The 23,884-nt window shown below is 34.7% G+C and overlaps 1 protein-coding gene across 1 annotated transcript in view; it reads left to right on the top strand.

The window, feature by feature from the left end:
* Window positions 1-3,056: 3,056 nt before the first annotated feature.
* LOC113230780 (sex peptide receptor-like) overlaps window positions 3,057-23,884 on the top strand; it is an 82,034-nt gene continuing 61,206 nt past the window's right edge. Inside the window, exon 1 of the mRNA XM_026464868.1 lies at window positions 3,057-3,368. Within this exon, the coding sequence (XP_026320653.1) occupies window positions 3,057-3,368 (312 nt within the window). The remainder of the gene's footprint in view (window positions 3,369-23,884) is intronic.

Here is a 23,884-nt window from a genome sequence, read left to right as displayed (position 1 = left end):
TTGTTGCATTACAAACTGAAAAGTTTTCAAACAAATATTTTCACTGTAGTTCGAAGGTACGGTAAGCTACAACTAAAGCAAACTGTCGAAAATATTAAACTACATTCTTTAAATATAATAATAATATTATTACTTACCAGACAGTCACACCAATTCCTTATTCTCAAAGTAAGGAATTCCCTGTGTTGCTGAGATCAGAGCAATGGAACCACCAGAACCAAATTTAAAAAAGGTCATTTCTTTTCACTCCTCATCCAGCGCCCACAGACCAAACGTTTCGCTACTGAACATCGTCAAACTAGCGTTGTAAATACATTGCCGCCGATCCCCATCACTCAAATGTACTTGTAGTGTACACAGATCAATTAAACTTTATCTAAAATTCCTAGATTTCTAGTTCTAAATAAAAGTACTTCTAGAACATTCCAGACTACAGATGTCACGAAATATATTCACGTGTAAAAGTAGGTAAGTTTAGTAGCAGTAGAGCCTCTTGTGAAAGAGTTCGTCCAGAAAAGTACTGCCACTGTACTTATTTCTGCCGCCAAGCAGTAGTGTGAGCATTACTATGTTCCGGTTTTGAAGGGTAAGGGTACTGGTGGCGGCACTGCAACTTCACGGTTGCCCCAGAACAAAACCAAGTAAGTGCTTACAACACTTTATAGGAGAGCCAAAAAACACAAAAGGATAATTGTACAAGGTTGCCCTTGTACAATTTTCCTTTTATTGTAAAAAAAATAATAGTAGTTAGACTGTGGTATTAGCTAGGATACTAATCAACGAACATATTGATGTCACAAAATGACTACAAGTTATATATTACATATTTTATGTAATATACATATATGTTACCCTTGCTTACTTTGAATATTTATAATAAGTTAAGTGAATGCTTTGGTTAGGGGTGTGTCGCTTACCACTAGGCGCACAATTTGTTCGTCCATCAGTAGGTCTTTCGTAAATTAGAAAACTAAAGAAAAAAAGTAATTTATTTAGAATTAAAAACATCTTTGTACAGTCAACAGCAGATCAAGCATACTTTTAACATTAACATTGAACATACACACTGTATCCATATCCATGTTTAGCTTGATATGCTGCCGTCTGTATACTACAAATTGTCATATGGGGTAATCGTATTCCAGAAGTACCTTTTAATTCTGGCATTGTCTTTGCAGTTTTAAATAAAGTGTCAGTTTGCCAAGCTTGATCTAGGATTGAATATACAGAAAATATAAACCAAGAGGATATGAATATTCGTATAAAAATGAAGAAATAAAAGTGGTTTTACCAAGTTCTTCATGTTTGCAAAATATCAAACATAACAATCTAATTTAAGAACCGCATACGAATATTTTTTTAGAAAACTTGTGTTTTTGTCTCTACAAATTACTCTTAATTTACACAAAAGAAATGTCTGGCGTAGATATGAAGGCGTCCAATTTTTAACCGGCTCAATAAAAGGAGGAGGTTCTTAATTCGACTGTATTTTTTTGTATGTATATTACGCGATAACTCAATCATTTGTGAACCGATTTTGATAATTTTTTTGTTACAAAAAGGGTATTCAGTATAGGTCTCATTCAAATTTGAAGAAAGTATTCCACGCCTAAGGGTGGCAAACTAGGGGATGACTCCAGTTTCGAGAACTTGACAAATAGATGTAATTCTACGAACTTTTGAAGTCGGTTTTTCAAATAAAAAAGTTATCGTAGATAGAATCTCGTAGATGCAATTATTTTTAAATTATAGACATTCACTGTATTCTAAAGTATTATTACTCTAGAATATTATCCACAGAAACGGTACATTTGAAGTGTCTGTGTTTTGTTTACACTATAGCCTCTCTTGAAATATTTTTGTAAGAACATTTTTATTTTCCAAATTGAATACTACTCACAAATCGTTGAATCAGTGAGCTGGTGGCAACAGCTTAATTTATTCCCGCCAAAGAATAAATTAAGCGGTTGCCACGGTCCCGAACACAACGCGTCAGGACGCCCCGTGTACATCAAAATGTACTTATTATGTGAAGTGCTTCAGACCCAGATAATATTATTCCTATGATCACGTAAACGCTCAGTGTATAAAAATATTGCATTCAAATTTAATGTATATATTCCATATGACCACAGGATATCTACAAAAATATGTTTTTCATACAAAACTAAGGGCATACTTGTCTGGACCTGAAAAATTATATTTAGTAAATTTTTTTATGAACCAAGTGACAGGACGAAGAAGTCGTGTGGCTGGTGGTAAGCGACACGCCTGTCCGTAGCAGTTGCAGTGCCACTTAGAACTTTAAATCACAAAGATCTGAGGGGCACTGCCACTGCGCCCGTCACCTCGAGACGTAAGTTGACAAGTCCCATGTGACACTAATTTCACTAACATCCTTACCGTTCAAAACCGGAACGCAGTAATGCTCACATTACTGCTTGTCAAGAGAAATGGATAAGGTGGCAACATTTTTGCGAAAGAACTCTTTCAAAAGGAGCTCTACTGCTATTTCATTTTTATTAATGTACATAGGTCTTAGGAGGTTAAAATATGAAACTATTTTTCGAACCAAAATCGCGCATTATTGACTTGTCTTATTTTTATGTTGTGAAATAACTTCACTAATTTGTTATAATTATTAAATACCAAGAAAAAATCCTTCGACCCGACGGGTCTCGAACCTGCGACACATGTGATAAAAGCATTTTTGTCGTATGATTACACGTGGCTTTATTATGCCAATGATACGAGTAGACCCAAGGTCCTTTTTCAAGAAAATAAAAAAACACACAAACGACACAAATTGAAAAGTAAAGTCTACCTTACGAACCAAAATATGTAAAGTAGTGAAACTTTGTATAATCAACAGAATAAATATTTTGTTTGAATCACTATTGAATTGTTCTATTTGTCTAGTTAACATAATTAAAATAAATCCTCTATTATTATTATTGAAATAGTATCCATTGTTTCAGATAAACATTAACAACGAGGCTATCAAACAACAACCAACCATCACGGGAGAGTAATAATTAGTAATATAATATCGGAAAATGTCGACCGACAAGTCTAACATTTCACAAACATTGTCCAACTTATTTGAAGAAATGTTACTACCGCAAGAAACAACTGAAAATCGGAGTGCTCTAGACTTCACGCATTTTTTGTCAGCATTGAAAGAACAGTCTTCGAGGAATACTAGCCATGAGCCTTTGGATTTCGGGACATTGGTGAAGATAGTCGATGGATGGCGAACAAGATTGAACCTTACCAGACCTACAGAAGCAACTTGCAATTATTGTGAAGGGAATTTTCGTGACGTCATCCTGGCGTACAATGCCATTCACGGATACTTCAGTCTTATCGTAAGTTTTTGATTACCCTCAGCGTCTTGAAGTTAAATGGATCTCTTCAGATAGTTTACAGAATCTGTATTATCTAGCAAAGACTTTGTTGCTTAATCTTTGTTACTATGTCTTAACAGAGTTATGTACCTCTTTCAGTATTATTTATTTTCTTCTAAATAATATGGCAAGAGGCGTAACATTTACGAAAAATTGTATGCTTATTTTCATAAGTTTCCAAATATTTTTTTTTTGTTGAAAATTTGAATAAGTGAGTTTGATCTCACAGCTTCACCTTTTCAGGAAGCATTGCAAAAACTCACTTGTATCTTAAAAATAGATAGGTCAAGTTCACGTCAAATTGGTAAGAATATATTGTGGACGCAAGGGCCCTTAATGAAATTAATTACGTACTATAAAACTATTTTCCACAACGTCTACAGGGGCTATATCCCCACAGGCATTGGAATACATGCTTGTTTAACTCCAATCTTTTTATCACCACCACCTTTCTTGAATGAAATTTTAGTAGCAGTAGAGCTCCTTGTGAAAGAATTCGTTCAGGGAAGTACTACCTTGCCCATTTCTACCGTCAAGCAGTAAGATGGGTATTAACGGTTTAAAGTTGATTACGGCTTCACGCATTAACTGTTAAGGTGTTTACGAATTTGACAAGAACGCATATCAACCTCGAACCATACGACAAACCTCTGTTAGTAGTAGATATGATCGCCGATAATAGACCAAGGGCGCTCCGATCGTACGCACGCGCACGCTTCCATATTGCGTATGCGTAGTGAAAATGGCAACGCCAGAAATTGACAAATTAATGTTTTAAACAAAACGTTTTCGAATATAGTCACTAAGATTTTTGTTCATATCTAGTTAGTAGGTATTACACACTTGTATTTAGAAAGAGCAATCTCTAGAGTTTCTTGCTCATTCTTATTCTTCAGTTGAATCTGCCTTACGAATGAGCATTTGAGTTTTAGTTTAAAGAAATTAAAATTAATACATAAAGGCAATGACAGCAATGTACTAATGTATGACTTTCGAATTGGCCTAAAATAAAAAGTAAAATAAGCAACTAGTCTTTAAAAAAACATTGTATAACTTCGGGGTTTTTGCCAATCTCAGGCCGATCCTTTAAGTTCCGCAACGCTGACTTTTTCAAGTAGATTTCTTTGACTGAATTTCATACATTATAGACATATACGCGCACTAAAAAAATATTATTGAAATTAAGACGTCAGTTGTTTCCATTTAAACATATCAAGCACAATTTATATTAGCGACGATTCGCACCCTTGCTTGGTCTAATAAAGCGCCTTCTGCAAAATGATAACTTTTCAGGTGAGACGTTTAAAGAAGCGTTATGCTTAAACAGGAGAGTTATAACATTTCGCATTAAGATAATTTTTTTCATGTAGTTGGTACTATTTTGTGACTATAGTCACATAAGTGATAAAAGCATTTTTGACGTGTGATCACATGTGGCTTTATTGTAAAGGATACGAAATTTTCAATATTGAATTTAATCTGTGCAGGTTTCTGTATCTGCTTGCTTTATTTTATTTGTGACGGAAATGGGTATTGCTGTACTCGTATCTTAGAAAATATTGTTTGTATCTCGCTCTACAAACTCGTCCAGCAATTGCTTGTTTCCTGTTATCTATTGAGTACAATTTCCTTTTTTATGATTATATTGTGTCTTTTAAGACCGTACTTACTTGTCTGTGATACACACGTGGCTGTTCGGGTCTTTTTATTAAACAACAGATGCGCAATCTAGGCCACCGAACAGTTGCCACTGCATTGTTTAAATCTTCAATTCAAGTGATTTTGGGGCGGGACGAGAAAGTGACAACAATGGTAAAATGTGTAGTTAAAATTTGCAACTTTTCTGGGTACCAAATGTATCATAAATGCTTGTTCAGATATAAACGTTATTCGCTGCCGCTATGGGTAGCGAAATCCGATTGTAAGCGGTATTCCCACTGTTCCCACCTAAGCGAATATCGCTAACGCTGTGGGTAGCGAAATCCGTCATGCATTATAATTTATTATTATTATGCTAACTAATCGTCACTAACTGACTTGCGGGCTATGCGGAAGGATGAATTTGCCACTGCTCCCGCATCGTGTGGCGACACCTTTTTCTCAAAGCAAGCGAAAAGATAACGCATACCTGGGTGATATGGCGCGGTATTCCGGTTTCGCTCTAGCTGCAGAACATCATGCAAATACCTAATAATATGGGATGCCTCGCTGTATTTTTCGCTATACACATTAGTAGGAAAGAATGCTTATGTCTGTAAAGGCCTTAAAGGTAGTGGTCTAATTTTTGACAGGCAAGTTTTGTTCAGATCGTCCAAGAGTTTAAAGAACAAAATAAGATTCCACATCAACATGATCAAAGTCAAGAAATAATTTATTTTATAGTTAAAATAAATTTACACTTGAAAACGCATTTTTTTAAGGTAATGCTCGTTCATTGTGTTGACTTCCCTGAGAAGAACGAGCAAGAAACTCTAGGTGTTGCTCTTTTCAAATAAACATAAATGCTATGGAATACTCTTCGAATAAATTTATCTGGAGCCATATCGTCTTTCCATACATTTTTATCTAAAACGTAGTCTTCAATTTTGTAATAAGATTTTTCAAATAAAATACTTTTAATGGGTCATAAGTTTTAAACTTAGGAAATATATAATATATGCTTCGAAATCTTATTGTAAAAACGGTTTCGTATACTCAATCAAAGCCATATCGGTGAAAATGAAATTGGTCATAAAAGAAAAGTGAGGATATAAAAACAATCCCATCGTGATACAAAAAACAGCATACAAAAAATTATTGAACCATTTGGAACTGAAAACAGCATGCAGAGGTAATTGGGTGCCGCTTGAAAAATTCCATGTTTTCAATTGTCAGTCAGAAAATTACCGTAATAAGATAAACGTATAGATTATTAGCTACCGAGAAAATGAAGACGTAAAAGAAGTATTTAAGTAAGAATAAGGCTGATTCGGAGAAAGAATGGATCGAAGAATTTGTTTCAAAGTGTTCAATCTTTGTATTTATAATAATAACAAACTAGTGGAGTAATTTGACAAAAAATAATTGAATAGCACAGTGGTGAAACATCCTGGCTTTCTATAAACTTAATTACAACAATGGGTTGATTGACAAAATATTGATTCACAATAGCCGCATCGGTTGCTCATTTGTGTCAAAATCACATAAATAACTTTAAATGACGTAACGGTCATTTAAACGGACTAAATACACCTCCTATAACTTCATTTCATATATAATTCTCGTTTGTAATAATATTAAAATTTTATAAGAATATTTTATGTAAAACTCTTTTTATGTAACAATACTTTATTCAGATAATTTTCACGATGTATTTACCTGCACCTTCAATAAAATACTGGAATACTTAAATAATAAAAATTGACACCGAAATTAGGTAAAGAAAACTAACTTCAAAATTACCCAGTTGTTTTTTGCATCCATACGGCGAAACGGGGTGCCCCGTACTATCACTTCTGATATTTAATTTTATGGTAAACGCCGTTACTGTCTATGAACGGGTTAAACAGAAACAGATACTTTGTCGGAAGAGATTGTTTGCCAACGTTATTCAATTTTTTCAACATAATAGACCACTTTCTACAGATTTTGAAAACCCAAATAACTAATATATTCCTTATATTGAAACCTAATATCTACCCTACTTATATGTAAATCTACACATATACCATATTTTTTGAATGAACATGTTCTACGAAAATCTGTGGCCACGCGGTCTCTTAAGCGTAATTCACGTATTATCACGCATATTTTACGAAATCGTTCATTTCTCTTCGGATTCCTATTTTTCCGTCATTCTCCGCCAGTGAATCTATAAGAATTTGGGAAATATTATTTCTGAACCCACACTAACAACACAATAAGTCTGTTTCATTGAAAACAATTCAATTTTTTTATTAATTTCATAGGTTAACAAATTACATGTGAAAAAGCCAAATTTACAACCTACAGAACAGCACTAGGCTTCGTCAATGGGCCCTAAAATGCAACAAAAACTGGAACGTACGTAAGTACTTAAGAAAAGTTTGCTTTTTAAAATAAGCACGCTTTTCAATACTATAAAGCGTTGGTCAGTTCAACAATTTGATTTTTTATAACGTGCTTATGTTTCAAGTCTCGCCATCTATGTTTCATACAAATCTATTCGTCAAATAATTTTATAAATATAATTGTAACTCTTACATTGAAACAAAAACCGGCCTCAAAAGTTTGCTTATCGACTTTTTTCAATTTTCATGGCATCGTCTCATTAGATTCTGACTGGCCGTTCCCAATATTCTATCTATCGCCCAGTTAGGCATACTAGAGATAGAAAAATCTATCTATCTCTGGTTTTAACGTCTCAGTAGCCTATCGGGGAATAAGGAGTCTTACCCGCCCACGTTATCTATCGATGGGAGGATCTATCCCTTACTAGGGATAGATTTGTGTATGAAAACGGAACGTTATGCGTCCCTATATCGGTTTGACAGCTGTCTGTAACTTGGCCTATCAAATATACCAGGTTTGTTGTTCGTCCAAATTTCAGGGATAAACGTTTGGATAAGCACTGTTTATGTTTATAAAAATACACGTGAAGCTTTTTGTCGTTTTAAAATTGTGTCTTGTTCAAGTGAAAGCGATTTAGAACTGTTAATGGAATTATCAGACTGGGATGGTGATCATGAGGACGAAACTCAAAGGACAGGCAAATGTCGTATTGACCATAATATATGAACGAATTGAGTAACTACGAATTTACTTATAGACGACCCATAGGAGATATAGGAGACCCAAGAGTTCTGGGTGCCATTGATGGTACACATATTCTGATACAATCACCAAATAAGTACCTAAAAAAGGGTTTGTTATAATTGTATTGTTATTTCTGATACTCTGATTATGTAGTACTTTACAATTATTTCATTGTTGTAATTTCTAGATTCTAATATTGGGGAAGAATTTAGAAATAGAAAAGGATATTTTTCAATTAATGTGCAAGGTGTGTGTGATGCAAACTTAAGATTTATGAATGTGGTTACTCGTTGGCCTAGATCCACCCATGATGCCACAATCTTTAATAATTCAACACTGAAGGGTAGGTATTACTTCCTTCTTGCTATTGCACTATACAAGAACAATAGTGTAACAATTACAGAGTATGAATGATTCTTAACATATGATATCAACATTTATTCATATCTTATTTTAGCTGAATGTGAATGTGGATTATATGGGAATCGTTGTTTAATTGGAGACAGTGCTTATCCTTGTAACCCTTATTTATTAACACCTTTGCTACATCCCACCTCACAAAGTCAACAATGTTACAATGAAGACGGACACGGAATACTATTGAAAAGTACCATAATTGTTTATAAATTATAAGTTAAACACTTCTTCTCTGTGACAATGGGACTGTTACGGACTCCTTTGTACATTTTTTATTTTCTTTTCTGGTTGTGATGGTGACGGTGATTTGTTGTTTACATGTATTGTGTCAAGTGAAAAGTCGACTTTGTCGAGCCGAAACGAGCCCGGAATATCATCAAGGACCACCTCTAGAGACAAAAAATGAATTTTCAAAAGCGGTGCACAATGAGTGGGGAAATTGGTGAATGCACGGACATGCCTATAAAATTTGAGAATATCCTTCGATTTGCATGGGATCCCCTCATCAGATTCTGACTTGGTGACAATAGGACCACCACGATAGTGCACTTTTTCAAATAAAAAAAGAGTTTCCAAATCGGCCTCCAAAATTGACAGAGATGTCTGAAAATGTATGTTTTACAACCGAACGTATAACCTCCTCCTTTTTTTTTTGAACTCGTTAAAAAATAAAACTCGTATTTTACAAATAAAGTTACTTATCCTAAAACCTTTAGGGGTTCTCTCTAGATTTTCGCTACCAACACAACGTTGCAAACCTTTTTTAACATAAAAGTCCATGCGCTTAAACGATTTTCTAAGCTTCAAACTAAAAAACGTTTAAGTGTAAAACGCTTAGAAAAGCACGCTTTTTAAACTAAAGCACTGCGTTTTAACATTTAAAAACATAAGGAGTTATACCCATCTCTATTTACAAGAGATTTCGTCATATATTCCGAACTTAAAAAAAATCCGCCCTATATCGTGTCCGGCTCATAAGTTCCCATTATACTGGCAGCATCGACTCGCTGGACGGCAATGGACACCTGATAAACCAATCTCTGGGTAGGCAACCCAACTCTTTGATTTAATTTGTATACAGTGAGATTGACAGTAACAAAACAAAACAAATAGTTAATAGAATTATTAATTACATATTAGAAATTCCAAATAGGTTACTGATTTCTGACAATTGTTTTTGATTGTTTGCAGGAAATTGCGTCTCTGGTATTGTTTTAGTCCACTGAAATAGCATGATCAAAAACATAAATATGTCCCTAGAATTTCCAATAAAACCGAAAATGTTAGGAATTAAAGGGCATTCAAATAATAGAATATCTATCGAATATATATAATACATAGATCGGAATTAGAAATAAACCGATTGGCAGTGAAATCTACTCCATAACGAATACAATAGGTGGTATACTTATACAGCAGTACCTAGTATTAGGTATGTAATAAGCATGACTAGAATTCAGACGACAATAATCAAGTTTGATGATTAATAACGATATGTGTTATTAAATGATACACTTGAATGCTGTCAAATCGTTCAAATGAAAATTTCAGATATCCCGAATTATTCTGCTTTGAAACACGTGTACAAACATGTTTGAAAGGATGAAAATGACGAGTATATTTTTTTACGTACGCAATTGCTTAGGTTTTTTTTATCAAAACAAAAGATTCAAATCTTCTCTGGTGCCCATTTTTCCAGCTTGCAATGGCGGTGGCGTCCATATAACTCGAATCCCACCGTCTTGCCTAAAATTTGCACAAATTATCACAAGATTGTACTAGATAGCGCGCATACACCACCACTTAAAATACTTTCACCTGTCCTTGATAATACGGAGTATGATGAATCTCAGCCAAAGCGGCTATTCTATTCCATTCACGAAACCTACGCGCTCGTAGCAAAATACACGCAAAATACATTTGCAAAAGTCCGCTGTAAAACAGTAGTAGAATAAGACCTAACAATGTGCGAAAACTCGAAAACCTTCGGGTTATGTAATTCTACATAGCGTTCACATAAATTTAAACCTTATTTCAACAACATATGATTTGTTTTTCAATACTGATTTGTTTTTATTTAATACCCTATTCATTATCGAGTTCATAGGAAATGAAACTATTTTCCGGATTTAAATCGTCGTATATTTGTTTTTACCCTATCCATTGCTAAAATTATTATTTTCTTAAGTACATTATTTTATGAAAGATTTTTACACCTGTTTACACCTAGGATTAATATAACATACCTATTAATAGTTAAATAGTATTTTGGCAAATGTTAAACAAGAAATAGTATTACAAAAATGTAACGTGTGGAGGCTACGTAAAGAACGTAGACGTTCGTGTTAAATGCAATTAGTAGTTGCCATTTAACTGCCTCCATGCCCGAACGGTTACCATGCCGGATTGCCACGCAAAAGTCCCAGGTTCGATTCCCGGGCCGGGAGAAATATTTGTATGGCCTACGTTTATTTCTCTCGTGAGTTTGGGTGTAATTTGTGGTGGTCTATATGCGTGTCCATTGCACCCGCGATACAGGGTTTCCCTAATGCGGGGCTATGTTGAGTGTGTGTGTTGAGTGTGTGCCATCAAAAATTAAACTGGTAACACGAGCGGTTCCTTTCATCGTCACGATACGAAACTTTGTTTGTAAGGTAACGTACTACATATTACTTTAAGTGTAGAAAAACTTAATGAAATGAAGGGTACTAGTATCTTGTGTGCTAATAAATGTTGTGTTTAAATGTCACAAGGCGCATTTTTAACGGTATAAAGTTTTATAAGTAGGTGTTTTTTGTTTATGTTCGGCTTTAATAACGACTATTTATACGCCTCGCCATTGTTAGCTTTTCATTTTACCGATATGCCGTAAGTGGGTCAATATTGCAGATGTAATTACTACACACCAAGCTACTTGTTTCTTTATAGTCTGTGATGGATCGGCTTCAACAATTCGTTTACCGAGACTCATTTACCTAACTGAAATTTCCTCTACGGAATCGGGCAAACCAATAAAACAGTGTGGTACTTTTGTATTTCCTCGCAATGTTTTGAATCGATTGCGCTACATGAATGCCACGTCAGAGCTTATATTTATAAATTAGACGAATTTTAGCAATGTCGGTTTGATGTGAAAGCAACTAAAATAGAACAGATGGATACGGTTTTTTTTTAATTCGGTAGGTTTCATTTCTTCAAAGAGGCCAGAATTTAAAACCTGCTGTTTCACATATACTGACAGAAATGTGAAATTATATTTAAATTTCTTTAGGTATATATGTAGCAAAACACCTTTATAATCATTTAATATGCAAACAGACATAGTTCCGATTTGGCTCGTGAGTACAAAGAGTAAATCTTGTAACAAAAGCGTCTTTTGTAATTTCAGGGTCAAATCTGAAACGTGCTCAGAGAGGTTTTGTCAGTCTCGGGCGTTGTGAAGATAATGGACTCTCAAAAATACCTAATTTTCAAATTGCCAGGCCTGTTTTTAATGGTGATTTTCTGATTAAATTACAATGTTTGGATCGGACCCAATAATATTTTAAGGCAAATAAGTGTTTAACTTTGAATTCAAAACCTTTTTCATAAGTAAGCAAATTACATTTCAAATCATCACATTGATTAAACTCTACTACTCAATCGTAAGGCAAGTTTTCCTTACAATAACGAGTAAGAAACTTTAGGGTTCTTTTCAATAAATGTTGACAGGCATTTATCATTTAGGTATTTTTCAGGTTAGTTTTCTCTACTTAATTGCGGTGGCAATATTAAATAATATTTCAGACAATATACTCGAACTACACTCGAATATTAAATAATACTTTATTTTATTATTCTAGAATATTCAAATAATGAAAATCGCCTCCGAAATTAGGTAGAGAAAACTAACTTGAAAATTATCCACATGTAAAGTTTTTGTTTCCTACTTGCGATGTAGCTGCAACCCAAAGTAGAATTTGGTTCTAGGCATTTGAAACTATATAGAAAATTTGCAGTTTAGCTCAAAAATTTAACACAGTTTCATGCTTTCAATTTTTGCTCTTTCTTGCCTTGGAAACACAATTTTTTTGATACCTAATTAATCCGAAACTCCAGCCAAGATCGCAACATTTTTTTTTACTTTTCTTTGTATTCTTTCTATTAATACTTTGAATATCACAGTAAAACATCGTGACGTCCAATTAAAACTTAAAAATTATAATTCGAAACTTTTAGCACACTTTTAGGCTCTATAAAATTATGTCTTGCGTGTTAACAACTGAACAGCGAATTTCAATGAAATCGAATACATATTGTAGAAATATTTCGGAACAGAAATTTAGATAAATAGCGCTAATGAACTTAAGCTTCTTTCAAAAGAAAAAGAGAGAAAGAAATATTTTTTCTTTGAAAATCAATCGCTTGTTGTCATTCGATTGACGAACTTGATTGAGTTTACATAGCAACTAATAGCCTTTTATAAAATGGAGCGGGTTGATTGTGATCTCTGATCGACTTTGGCCATGACCCATATATTTACTTAAATTTGTTTATTTTATCATCATAGCCATCCACTGTCCGAATTCACCCATTACTGGACCTATATTAGTTCCACGGACAGAACCGTGGTGGATGGCACGCGACTTTAACAATATCGTCATCCTATTTCTCAGCATGTGGCAAGAAACCTCTGAGTATTTCTTTTTATGTGAGAAATTTGTTTTTAAATTTACCACGAGGTTTTCAGTGCAGGAAAATGTCGTGAAACCTACACGTCCAAGAAGGTTCACAACCTTCGGAAAACGGGTGAAGTCTCGAATCCACATTGGACCAGCAGTGGGACGTATAAATGGGTTGATGATGATGATGACCTGATGTCATTAGGAAATAAAACTGAATATTTGACTACGATTGCAAATTTTGCTTCTACAATTTCGAAACAAAATTCATACCAATTGAAGTTCGTACAAGCTTGGATCATGTTATATGTGTGTGTATAAAATATGGTGACACAGTCACGATGTTAGCTCATCGTAACTATTCGTACAACAGAAAAAATGCCTAAGGGTAATCCTAAACCTACGCCATTGAGGCAGTTGTAAACCTTTTTTCATAAACCAACACACTACTCTTTCAAGCTTATAATATATTCTTGATGAATCAATATTTGTAAGAAAAAATATAATTATTTTTTAATACATTACAAATGAACGTGGACAACATTACCTGATATTTTCCTAAATTTACTATATTTGAAATAGCCCTTATATAAAGTAAATAGAGTTTTCTCTTATAAATTATGGTCTCTCCTCGGTCGAAAGTGCTATTACACAAAATAATAGTTTTTATGATAAAGAAATATGATCTCCCTGAATTAGTTCCTATATTAGTTAGTAACAATAATTAGTACATACATATACAGTAAGTAGTATATACATAATTGTAACTTTCTTGTATAAAAAAAGCCCAACCTCAAAAGTTCATGGAATTACATCTATTTGCCAAGTTTTATTAAAATCGGTTACCAGAAAATGCACAAAACCGGACCCCTTAGTGCGATACCCTTAGTAATTAATTTATTTCGGTTAAAGAATATTTATAGATAAGAAAAATATGACAATATCCACGAATGAACCTATCCCACAAGAGCTATCAATATTAATAAAATAAATAAATAAAATAAAATATAAATGATTTATTTTCAGATCAATTAATTCATAGGGTGTTACCAACAGAAAGACTTAAAATTATGTTAGTAAAATAACAGAAAATATAGCAATTTAACTATTTTATTTAATGCAATAAGTAAACCGGCCGAGGATAGCCATTGTTGTATTCCATTGTCGCTTCCCCGTATTTACCGCACAATAGGCGTGGTTTTCTTCCGCATAATCGCATGGAAGTCATCCATGTGTGCATCGGTAAACATGCCCGAAGCACTATAGAAACTGGGAAGCCTGAACAGAACTCTAAAAGCTCTGTTATATTGAATTCGCAGAAAATTTTAGGTTCACTTTATGAACCTGACCCATAGACGACACGTGTAAAAACTCTGACAATATGCTTTGAATAGCATCTTTTAGTAGCAATAGAACAGAACTCCTTGTGAAAGAGTTCGTCCAGGGAAGTACTGCCACCTTACCTATTTAAGCAGGCGTACGACCTGTTCGTCCCATCAATTGGTATCACAAAAAATCTTTCGCATATCCTCAGAAAAAGAAATCTCAAAAAACGTGTCAGAAGAATATCGACAGTAAAACGCATTTAATTTTTCTATACTTAAACGTCAAATTACATAGTGTTTCTTTAATTTATGATACTACGTACTTCAAAGTAACATCTATAATTGACATTTTTGATAGCACTCCGTATTCGATCGGCATCATAAAACTACAAGTGTTTCATTTTCACATTTAGTCGGTTAAATAAAATAATCCATGAAGCAAAATATCCTATCCACAATATTTCAAATACTTTCCTCCGTGTCGCACAGCCCTGTGTATAATTCCATTATTTTATTAGGACTTTTGTTATTAAAACAATTTAATATTTTTCTTGTGTAATTTTTAGTTTATAGTTTTATTTTTGTTTATTACTTAATTTATTTCCTATTTTTAAGTTATTAGCTAACCCTAACAGGGTGCATCTGATGTAAATTTTATAAATAAATATTGTAATAAAAAAATCATGGGACATTGTCTATTGTGCGTGAAAAATATTACAATATTGTAACAGGCACACATTCATAGACTTACAAATATCGCTCATGTGAAATATGATAATTATGTACGATTTTCAAAATTCCAAGTTTCAGAGTTATCAAGGATAATGGAAGTTGAATATCATTTTTATAATCTTCTCGATCTATAGTTCGATACTGAAACTTAAAGGTTACCTTAACGGTTTAAAAATAAGGTGGATATGTGCTGTGATAACGTACCGGCGGTAAAAGTTTTTCAATTATTATGACCATATTTGCCATTTTTCGTAAAAGTCGATGTTGGATGTTACAAGAAAGTTCTATACATCTTATTTACCCATTTTCAATGACGTCTTCGTCCTTCTCACTATAAAAGGTAGTAGGTACTCAGCAGTAATGGAAGTAGTTGTAAACGTTGAAAAAACCTTTCAGACTGTCAGTATGTATTAGAGTTGGTCATAGTAAATATTTATTTTGTAAACACTGCTCGCCTACACTGAACGTTGCCCAGACGTTGACATAGTAGCACTGTAAGTATATAATGTGATCATTTCGTATACATTTTGTATGAACAAAAAGGCATTCACCGAATCATGAATCTTGGTAATGTATCGTAACAATATAAATACAAACCCACTTGCGTATAGTATAAGTAACAGAAAATTAGTAGCAGTAGAGTTCTTTGTGAAAGAGTTTATCCAGTGATGTACTGCAACTTATATCTTAGGCTGGTTTCAGAGCAGTGCTGATCTGCGGGCCATCCGCGCGGAGCACCAGAGCGGAGTAACACATGTGGCGTTAGAACATCGTTTTACAGCGACGCGGATTGCTCCGTACGGAACACGCTCCGCGTGAACTCCGTACAAGCCACCTGTGCGTTCATTGTAGGTATTCCGTGAATATCCGCATTAAATTAAAAATTGGATTCAGAGCACTGCGGATTCTACGCATGCGGATGGCCAGCAGGCGGATAGTCCGTACGGTACGGTCCGTACGGACTATCCGCGCGCAAAGCTGTGAAACCAATCTTAGGGTGATGGGTGCGGTGGTAGTGCCGCTCAGATCTATGTAATTTAAAGCTCCATACAAATAAAAAAATAAGTAACAAAAATACAAAGCCATACCACGACTGGTTTTTTCCGTCAAATGATATCATCAAGGCGTTGAAACTAGTCTAGTCATATCTCAATGGTAGAAATCAGGAAGTGACATAAATGGAGTGACTTCTTTGGGTTCTCCGGTAAAAATGGGTGTTCCGCAGGGCTCAATACTTGGACTTTTCTTATTTCTCATTTGTATTAATGATCTGCCATTCTTTGCTAAGAACCAATGCGAAATAGTATTGTTTGCTAACGACACATCCTTGATTTTTAAAATAGACAGACATAACGTTAATTATAACCATATCATTGATATTCTATGAGGTAGTTTGTTGGTTTAATGCTAACAATTTATTGCTTAATACCTAGAAGACAAAATGTGTTAAATTTTAACTACCTAACATAAAATCGACTACCTTGACTACTACTACTAAGATCTACCTTGTTGATAAAGCAGTCTTCTTGGAAGTGACCTTAGATAGTAAACTTCAATGGTTTTCACATATATCTTCCCTGGTCAGCAGATTAAGCTCCGCTGCATACGCAGTCCGCAGAGTACGTGAGCTTACCGATGTTAGTACTGCTAGACTAGTTTACTTTAGTTACTTCCGTAGTGTAATGTCCTACGGGTTTCTCATGTGGGGTAAAGCGGCAGATATTCAAACCATAATTGTATTGCAAAAACGAGCGATTCGTTCTGTGTACCGTCTAGGCTCTCGGGTTTCTCTCAGAGAAAAGTTTAAGGAGACTGGTGTCATGACTGAGGCATCACAGTACATTTACTCAAATATTTTATATGCCTGTAAAAATATACATAATTTTAATAAGAAACAAGATATCCATAATATTAACCTTACAGCTAAGTCCAAACTCACGTTTTCGTTTAACCAACGTAGACGACCCTTTTATGGGGAACATAATAAGATTCCGGAGCATATATTTAGATTATCATTTCCTAAGTTTAAAAACTACATTAAAATATCGAGTTCTAAGGTTTTCGCGATTGTTACACATAACAAACCGAAACGTCGGTTTGTTTGAAGAAACAAATATAGGCGATTTAATTCCGAAAAAATAGTTTCATTTCGTATACATTAAAAATATTTTAATTGAAAAGTCATATCACAAAATTGAAGACTACGTGTTAGATAAAGATGTATGGAAAGAGGACATGGCTTTAGATTCCATACAAATTTGATTCAAAGTGTATTCCATAGCAATTAAGTTTATTTCAAAAGAGCAACCCCGGGAGTTACTTGCTCGTTCTTCTCAAGGAAATCAGCGTAGTGAACGACCAGTAGCTTAAAAGGACGTTTTAAAGTGGAAATTAATTTTACTGGAATAAATAATTCTTTGACTTTGATAAAAAAAGAATAGGATAAACGATTAGTGGAATGAGTTTTTTTGTGTCCGGATTTCTGGTGTATTTTTGTGAAATATGTTTTGTTTATTGACAAAATGAATGAGGGTTTAGTTCTTAATGTGGAGCATTGATTGATTACTGTTTATGAAATCACTTTCCGTTTTTCACGTACCAATAACCGCACATTCATTGAATGGAAAAATACTTCAAACAATAAAAAATGCCATGATTTTACTAATAACAATAAAATTGTTATAGAGTTTTAGGTTTTCGCCATTGTTACACATCTAAATCACGTATATTTTTTAAAGCAAACCAACGTTTTGGATGTTTACCAAGTCATTATTATAAAATTATTTTTATTTATGTTATTTTCTTATCTAACCTGCTCTAATGGCGTTCGGTAGCGAACTCTGTATCTGCTCCGTTGTAGCGGACACTCGCAGCTAACTCATACTTATCAACCAATGGCCGTATTATATTTTTGTAATAAACAAAAGGTTTTACAAAAAAAAGCGTCAACAAAACAATGGATGGGACTAGCTACAATCTCGGCTTTAAAGAAAATTGTTTTCAATTTAGTACAATTCTTTGAACTGGGAAGGCTTTAATTTTGCTGACAGAACAGTCGAGGTACTTTCATGATATATAAAGACAAGTAGTAGGGCAACTCCCACTTGGGCGCGTAAATCAATCTATGTTGTAACACATAGGTTGTAAACGTAATGTGAAAAAATTGAGGTATTCATTACAATATTCTCGTGCTGTATTGAAATAATGCTTGTTAAACGCAGTACGCAGTGATTTTGAGGCACCGTTGTTCAAACAATCGTAAACACAGGTACTATTTTTGATGTCATTTTTTAAACATCGAGCGAACGCTTAAGTTGTATAATGAATAGCGCGTGCGATGACTCGCGCTATACAACTCAAGTGCACCGCGGATTTACGAACGTGTGCGTCTGTATACGGTGCGCGACAGGCGTGCACCCACACGAGGTTCGCTGCTATTTTTGTATGGAGTTACCATACTTGTCAAATTATACTTACAATGGATTATACTACGGTACAACGTATTCTATGTACCGCACAGAAGTCATAAGTATACACTTACGTTTAATAATGGACCACTTAAGCCGATTAATTTTTGATGGACTTCTTCTATCCACACTAACCACGTTTCTCTGTGATTGTATTACTTGCTAATTACTTGTTAATTGTACAATTACGTAATAGCTTTGAGTGGTGTATAAATAGACACACGAATACTTGTAATGTTATAAAAGAACTATCATAATGTAAAGGAGCAAATGTCCTCACGTTTTATTTTACATTGTGGAAATTTTCCGCTAAAACCTAAAATTTAAAATTGTAGTCATCCGGTTTGACTCTATAGCCGTGGCCATGGGGTCTTGTAGTTCCATTGAGACTCCACTTTTTATCCTACTTGTGTTATGTTCATGGTGTATTAACAAAGGATCACAAATATATCATACCAAGCAAAAGCCGCGGTATTTGTTTTCTGGAACTTCATACAAAACCAAAATAATTGTTTCTAAAATAAATTATGCATGTTCTGATTACAAGATCACTTGCCCGTAGAAGGAAACGTCCCTGTTTACCCGTTTACCCACAGTTATGGTGCTTTTGCCGTTTATAATGGCACAATTATGCAATTTTTCGCGTTTTCGACTGGTGTTTATCTACGATAACGGTCGAGCGCGTTCTGAAGTGTAGCAGCGGCAAGTAAGTGAATTTCACTTACTTTGGGCGCGCGAAGTACGTACACTTGAGGTGTCCCACCAGCCACCCTAAATCACGAAATTGCAAATTTTATGACTAAATATAATCTAGATAAGTCGTTGTTCGGGAGTAATTAATTTTCATTACTTAATCATGATACTACCTTCATTTGATTTCATCCGGCGATTAGCCGGTGTCATAGTATAATATTATGATAAGTAGTGGAACTCCCGTTTGTTCGGCGCATCAATGCCTACGCGTCTATCGGAGCATAGGGTTGTCACACTACTATGTACGTCGTACCTACAGGTTGTAAATATAATTTGCAAAAAATTAAGTATTCATCACAGTACGTATTCTCGTGCTATAGTGAAATAACTTTTGTCAAATGCAGTGCTTGCATATTTTTATACCAGCAGCGCGGATTTGTATCTCTTATGGGAGTATGATTATGAAATAGAAATTAAATGAAAAAAAAAGGATTTTTGAATGATTTAAGGCAATATTGTTAAAAAAACCATGTATACACGTCTATTATTTGATGTCATGTTTTAAACGCCGAACGAACGCTTCAATTTTTAATTATTGGCGCGTGAGATATTTGCGCTGTGCAACTCGAGTGCACCGCGAGATTATTGCGGGCGTGCATACAAATGCAACCCGCTCGGCTACGTTTGTATGGAGTTACTATGTAGATGAGATACTATGACAGTACCGCAAAACAGATAGAGATAAATTACAAAATTTAACTTGATTAATTTCCTCTATAAGTAAGATACAACACTCAAACGCTTAATACTAATGGATGTCATTAACAATTTTCACAAAATTGATTTTTGCTTACCTGATCCACAAGGGTTTTTGTAACCAGCAAACAGACGGATGGTTAGGTGTACGAACTACCCTTAATATAACTTAGTAATTTACTAAGCTGTACGGCCGTATTACGTATTCTAAGCTAATATTGTTTGTATATCTATAGGACGTGTCACGTGACGGAAACACGAATGTGTGGGCGGGACACCGCTTCGCATGGAAACACTTCCTTGCGTTATTTTATACATTTCGTACTATAATGTTCATTCATTTAGCAGCAGTAGAGCTCCTTGCAAAAAGTACATCCAAGGAAGTACAGCCATCTTCCCTATTTCCCGCCAAGCACTAATGTGCGCATTACAGATTTCCGGTTTTAAAGGATAAGGGTGATATAGTCGTCACCAAATAAGAGGCCAAATTTGACAGCTAAAGAAGACGATAGTATGTAACTTTGAATACGATCAACGAAAAAATAAACAAATAATAATTTGCATAATTGACTTTAAAAAGAATATATAAATTTTATTGAAACGTTATATATATGACAAAACATATTTGAAATACTGTTTTCGCACGAATTCCAAAATAAAATAAAATTTTGATTTACTCCGAAACGTCCTGAAATCAGTTACGTCCTCATGCAATTTTTTCTTAAATAATAGTGTTGTAAGCAATTAATCGCCGAATTTCACCGAGTCACTTCGTTTTCTCGGAAAAAATATTGACTAGGTAGTTATTTTATTGATAAGCATACTTATTAACACTAAACTCTCGTAATAAACCATTTATGAATATTATATATTAGCTACCTACGAAATCGATGTCAGTGCGTTGTCTGTGGTGGACACCTTTCCTTACCTTACGTTACTAGTTCAGGTGTCAGTCAAGGCAGTAATTTAGGGCCTCTCCTCTTCATTTTAATGATCAATGACTTGCCGAAAGTAGTCAATAACGCTACACCCTTATTATTAGCTGATGACTTGAAATTAATTCTAAAAATAACTCAAAGGGCTGATTATGACATACTGCAGCAGGACATTGATAGGATCGTAGAGTGGAGTCTTGATAATAAATTGTTTTTTAATGTACCCAAATGTTCTGTATTATCAATCAGCCGTGCACGCAGCCCAAGTCGTCATCAATACTACATAGACAGAACGCCGATGCAGCGTGTATTTAAGGTAAGAACTTAGGAGTGAGCTTCACTAGCGACAGTAATCTTCGGAGTCATATCATTGATGTATTTAAAAAAGCATACCACAATCTGTGATTGGTGTTACGTTTGTCAAATAACTTCACGAATACAAGAGCTTTGAAAGCATTAGATGAGGCCCCGGTAAAAAGTCATCTCGAATGCAACGCTGTTATTTGGTCGCCACATGAAGCCAAATATAAATTAATAATAGAACGTATTCAGAATAAGTTTGTTAGATTCCTATATTTAAAACAGTATGGTCTGTACCCAGGTTATCCATTATTATATCCTACCTTATTTATACTGGGCATGATAGGCTGTTATAAACTGGAAGTAAGAAGATAAGTAGCTCTGGCCACTTACTTATTGAAAGTGATACGGGTGGTAAAATACACTATCCAGGTGTCCTTTATACATTTAAGCTGTGTGTACCTGACGAGTACGTAGGGCGACATCGGCGGCCGCCGCTGCTGTGGGTGTGTCGCACCAATCTGCTGCACAATGCGCCCGTCATGGGAGCACTGCGTGCACTCAACGCGGTGTCAAACGACATCGATTTGTTCAATTGTTCTCTAAATAAATTCGCACAGACTGCATATTGTAAAATTTCATATAGTGGTACATATGAAGTGAGTTTGTTTATTGTTGACATGTTTCAAACCAGTTATGTAATTACACTATGGTATTAGGAAATACATCTTAACTGCCCCCGAACGGTTACTATACCGGACTGCCACGCAGAGGTCCCAGGTTCGATTCCGAGGCCGGAAGAAATATTTATATGGCCCACATTTGTTTCCCTCGTGATTTTGGGTGTAATTTGCGATTGTTTATGTGTGTCCCCATGACACAGGGTTTCCCTAGTGCAGGGCTATGTTGAGTGTGTGCGTGATATATATATATAATTTAAAACATTTATTGTTATTGCAACAAACACTATTAATACGGCAACAAGTCATATAACGAAATCATATAACAACATTCGAGTAACTAACTATATGTATTTTGCAGTTGACAATAAAAACTTTGATATTGGAACTAAATACCTCTGTCGCTCTGTCTGTTGTCGTTGCAACAATATGTTGGCATGAATGTTCACTACAATTACTTAGGTAGGTGCTACGTACGCAGTCCTTAGAATCACTTCATGTGACTGGGTATCCATTTGCTTCTGCAAGACTGTGATATGGGATAACTATGCCAATATAATATAATAATGCCATCTACCGGCAATTGCCAAGTCAACTTTGTGTCAATTGCCAACAACAACAGTGACGAATCTAGATATTAGTTTTTATAGCGTCTACAACTTTCATTACTTTCTCGCAAATACAGTTTACAATAGTGAAAATTAAATTATTTTAATTATTTAATTAATTAAAAAGGGTATTTCGAATTTGCATAAATTGAATAATAATAAAATATTTATTAAATTACAACAATTAAAACAGGTAATTGAAACTGGTGTTATACAATTTTTGTGCTTATATGTAGATATCGCACTGACACGACATGATTCTCTGATTGAACAAGTTTGTACTATAATAATAATAATTTATTTCTTTGAAAGGGTACAACACTTAATCTAATTAAAATACAGACTTAATTATGTTGCAATTTTGGTCGTACACTAGTCAATTTGAACAATATTATCCTACTAACTTCTAGGCTAAGACTTGTGTAGAAGGAATTAATATACCTTCTCTCGGTAGGCAAGTTAAAGTAACCATTGACCAATTCGAACATTAATTATGACTAAGTATACAGTCTCAGTCTCTATTTAAGCAACGTGATAGAAACATAAATGATTCTACAGGCTTGTCACACGTACGTAGCTTCTATTTTAAGATACGGTAAATGTTTTGATTCCGTGCTCAAAAAAGTGTGCAAACCATTCCATTAAATATTATCGTTACAATTTACGAATTCAATTTTCATTAAAAGAACATAGAAATATTTGAAGAGTCCTAGGAAAGAAAATCAAAGTCACTTGGGGACAATTCAAGGAAAAAAAAATTGATTTGGACGACTTCCAATTTTTTTTATAATATCAAGTGACGGGACGAACAAATCGTGCGCCTGATGGTAAGTAAGCTACACGCCTGTTCATAACAGTTGCAGTGCCACTCAGCGCTTTAAATCGCAAAGACCTGAGGGGCACTGCCACGGGCCCGCCGTCGCCTTGAGACATAAGTTGATAAGTCCCATGTGCCTGTAATTTCACTAACACCCTAACCCCTTCTAAACCGGAACGCAGTAACGCTAACATTACTGCTTGGCGGCAGAAGTAGGTAAGGTGGCAGTACTTCCCTGGACGAATTTTTTCACAAGGAGCTCTATTGCTGCTAATTATAATTATATTAGTGAAAAAGAAATGCACAATCTGAC

This window comes from Hyposmocoma kahamanoa, unplaced genomic scaffold (assembly GCF_003589595.1).
Source record: "Hyposmocoma kahamanoa isolate Upper Pololo Valley unplaced genomic scaffold, ASM358959v1 64, whole genome shotgun sequence".
Lineage (NCBI taxonomy): Eukaryota > Metazoa > Arthropoda > Insecta > Lepidoptera > Cosmopterigidae > Hyposmocoma > Hyposmocoma kahamanoa.
This window is presented reverse-complemented; position numbering and strand designations above follow the sequence as displayed.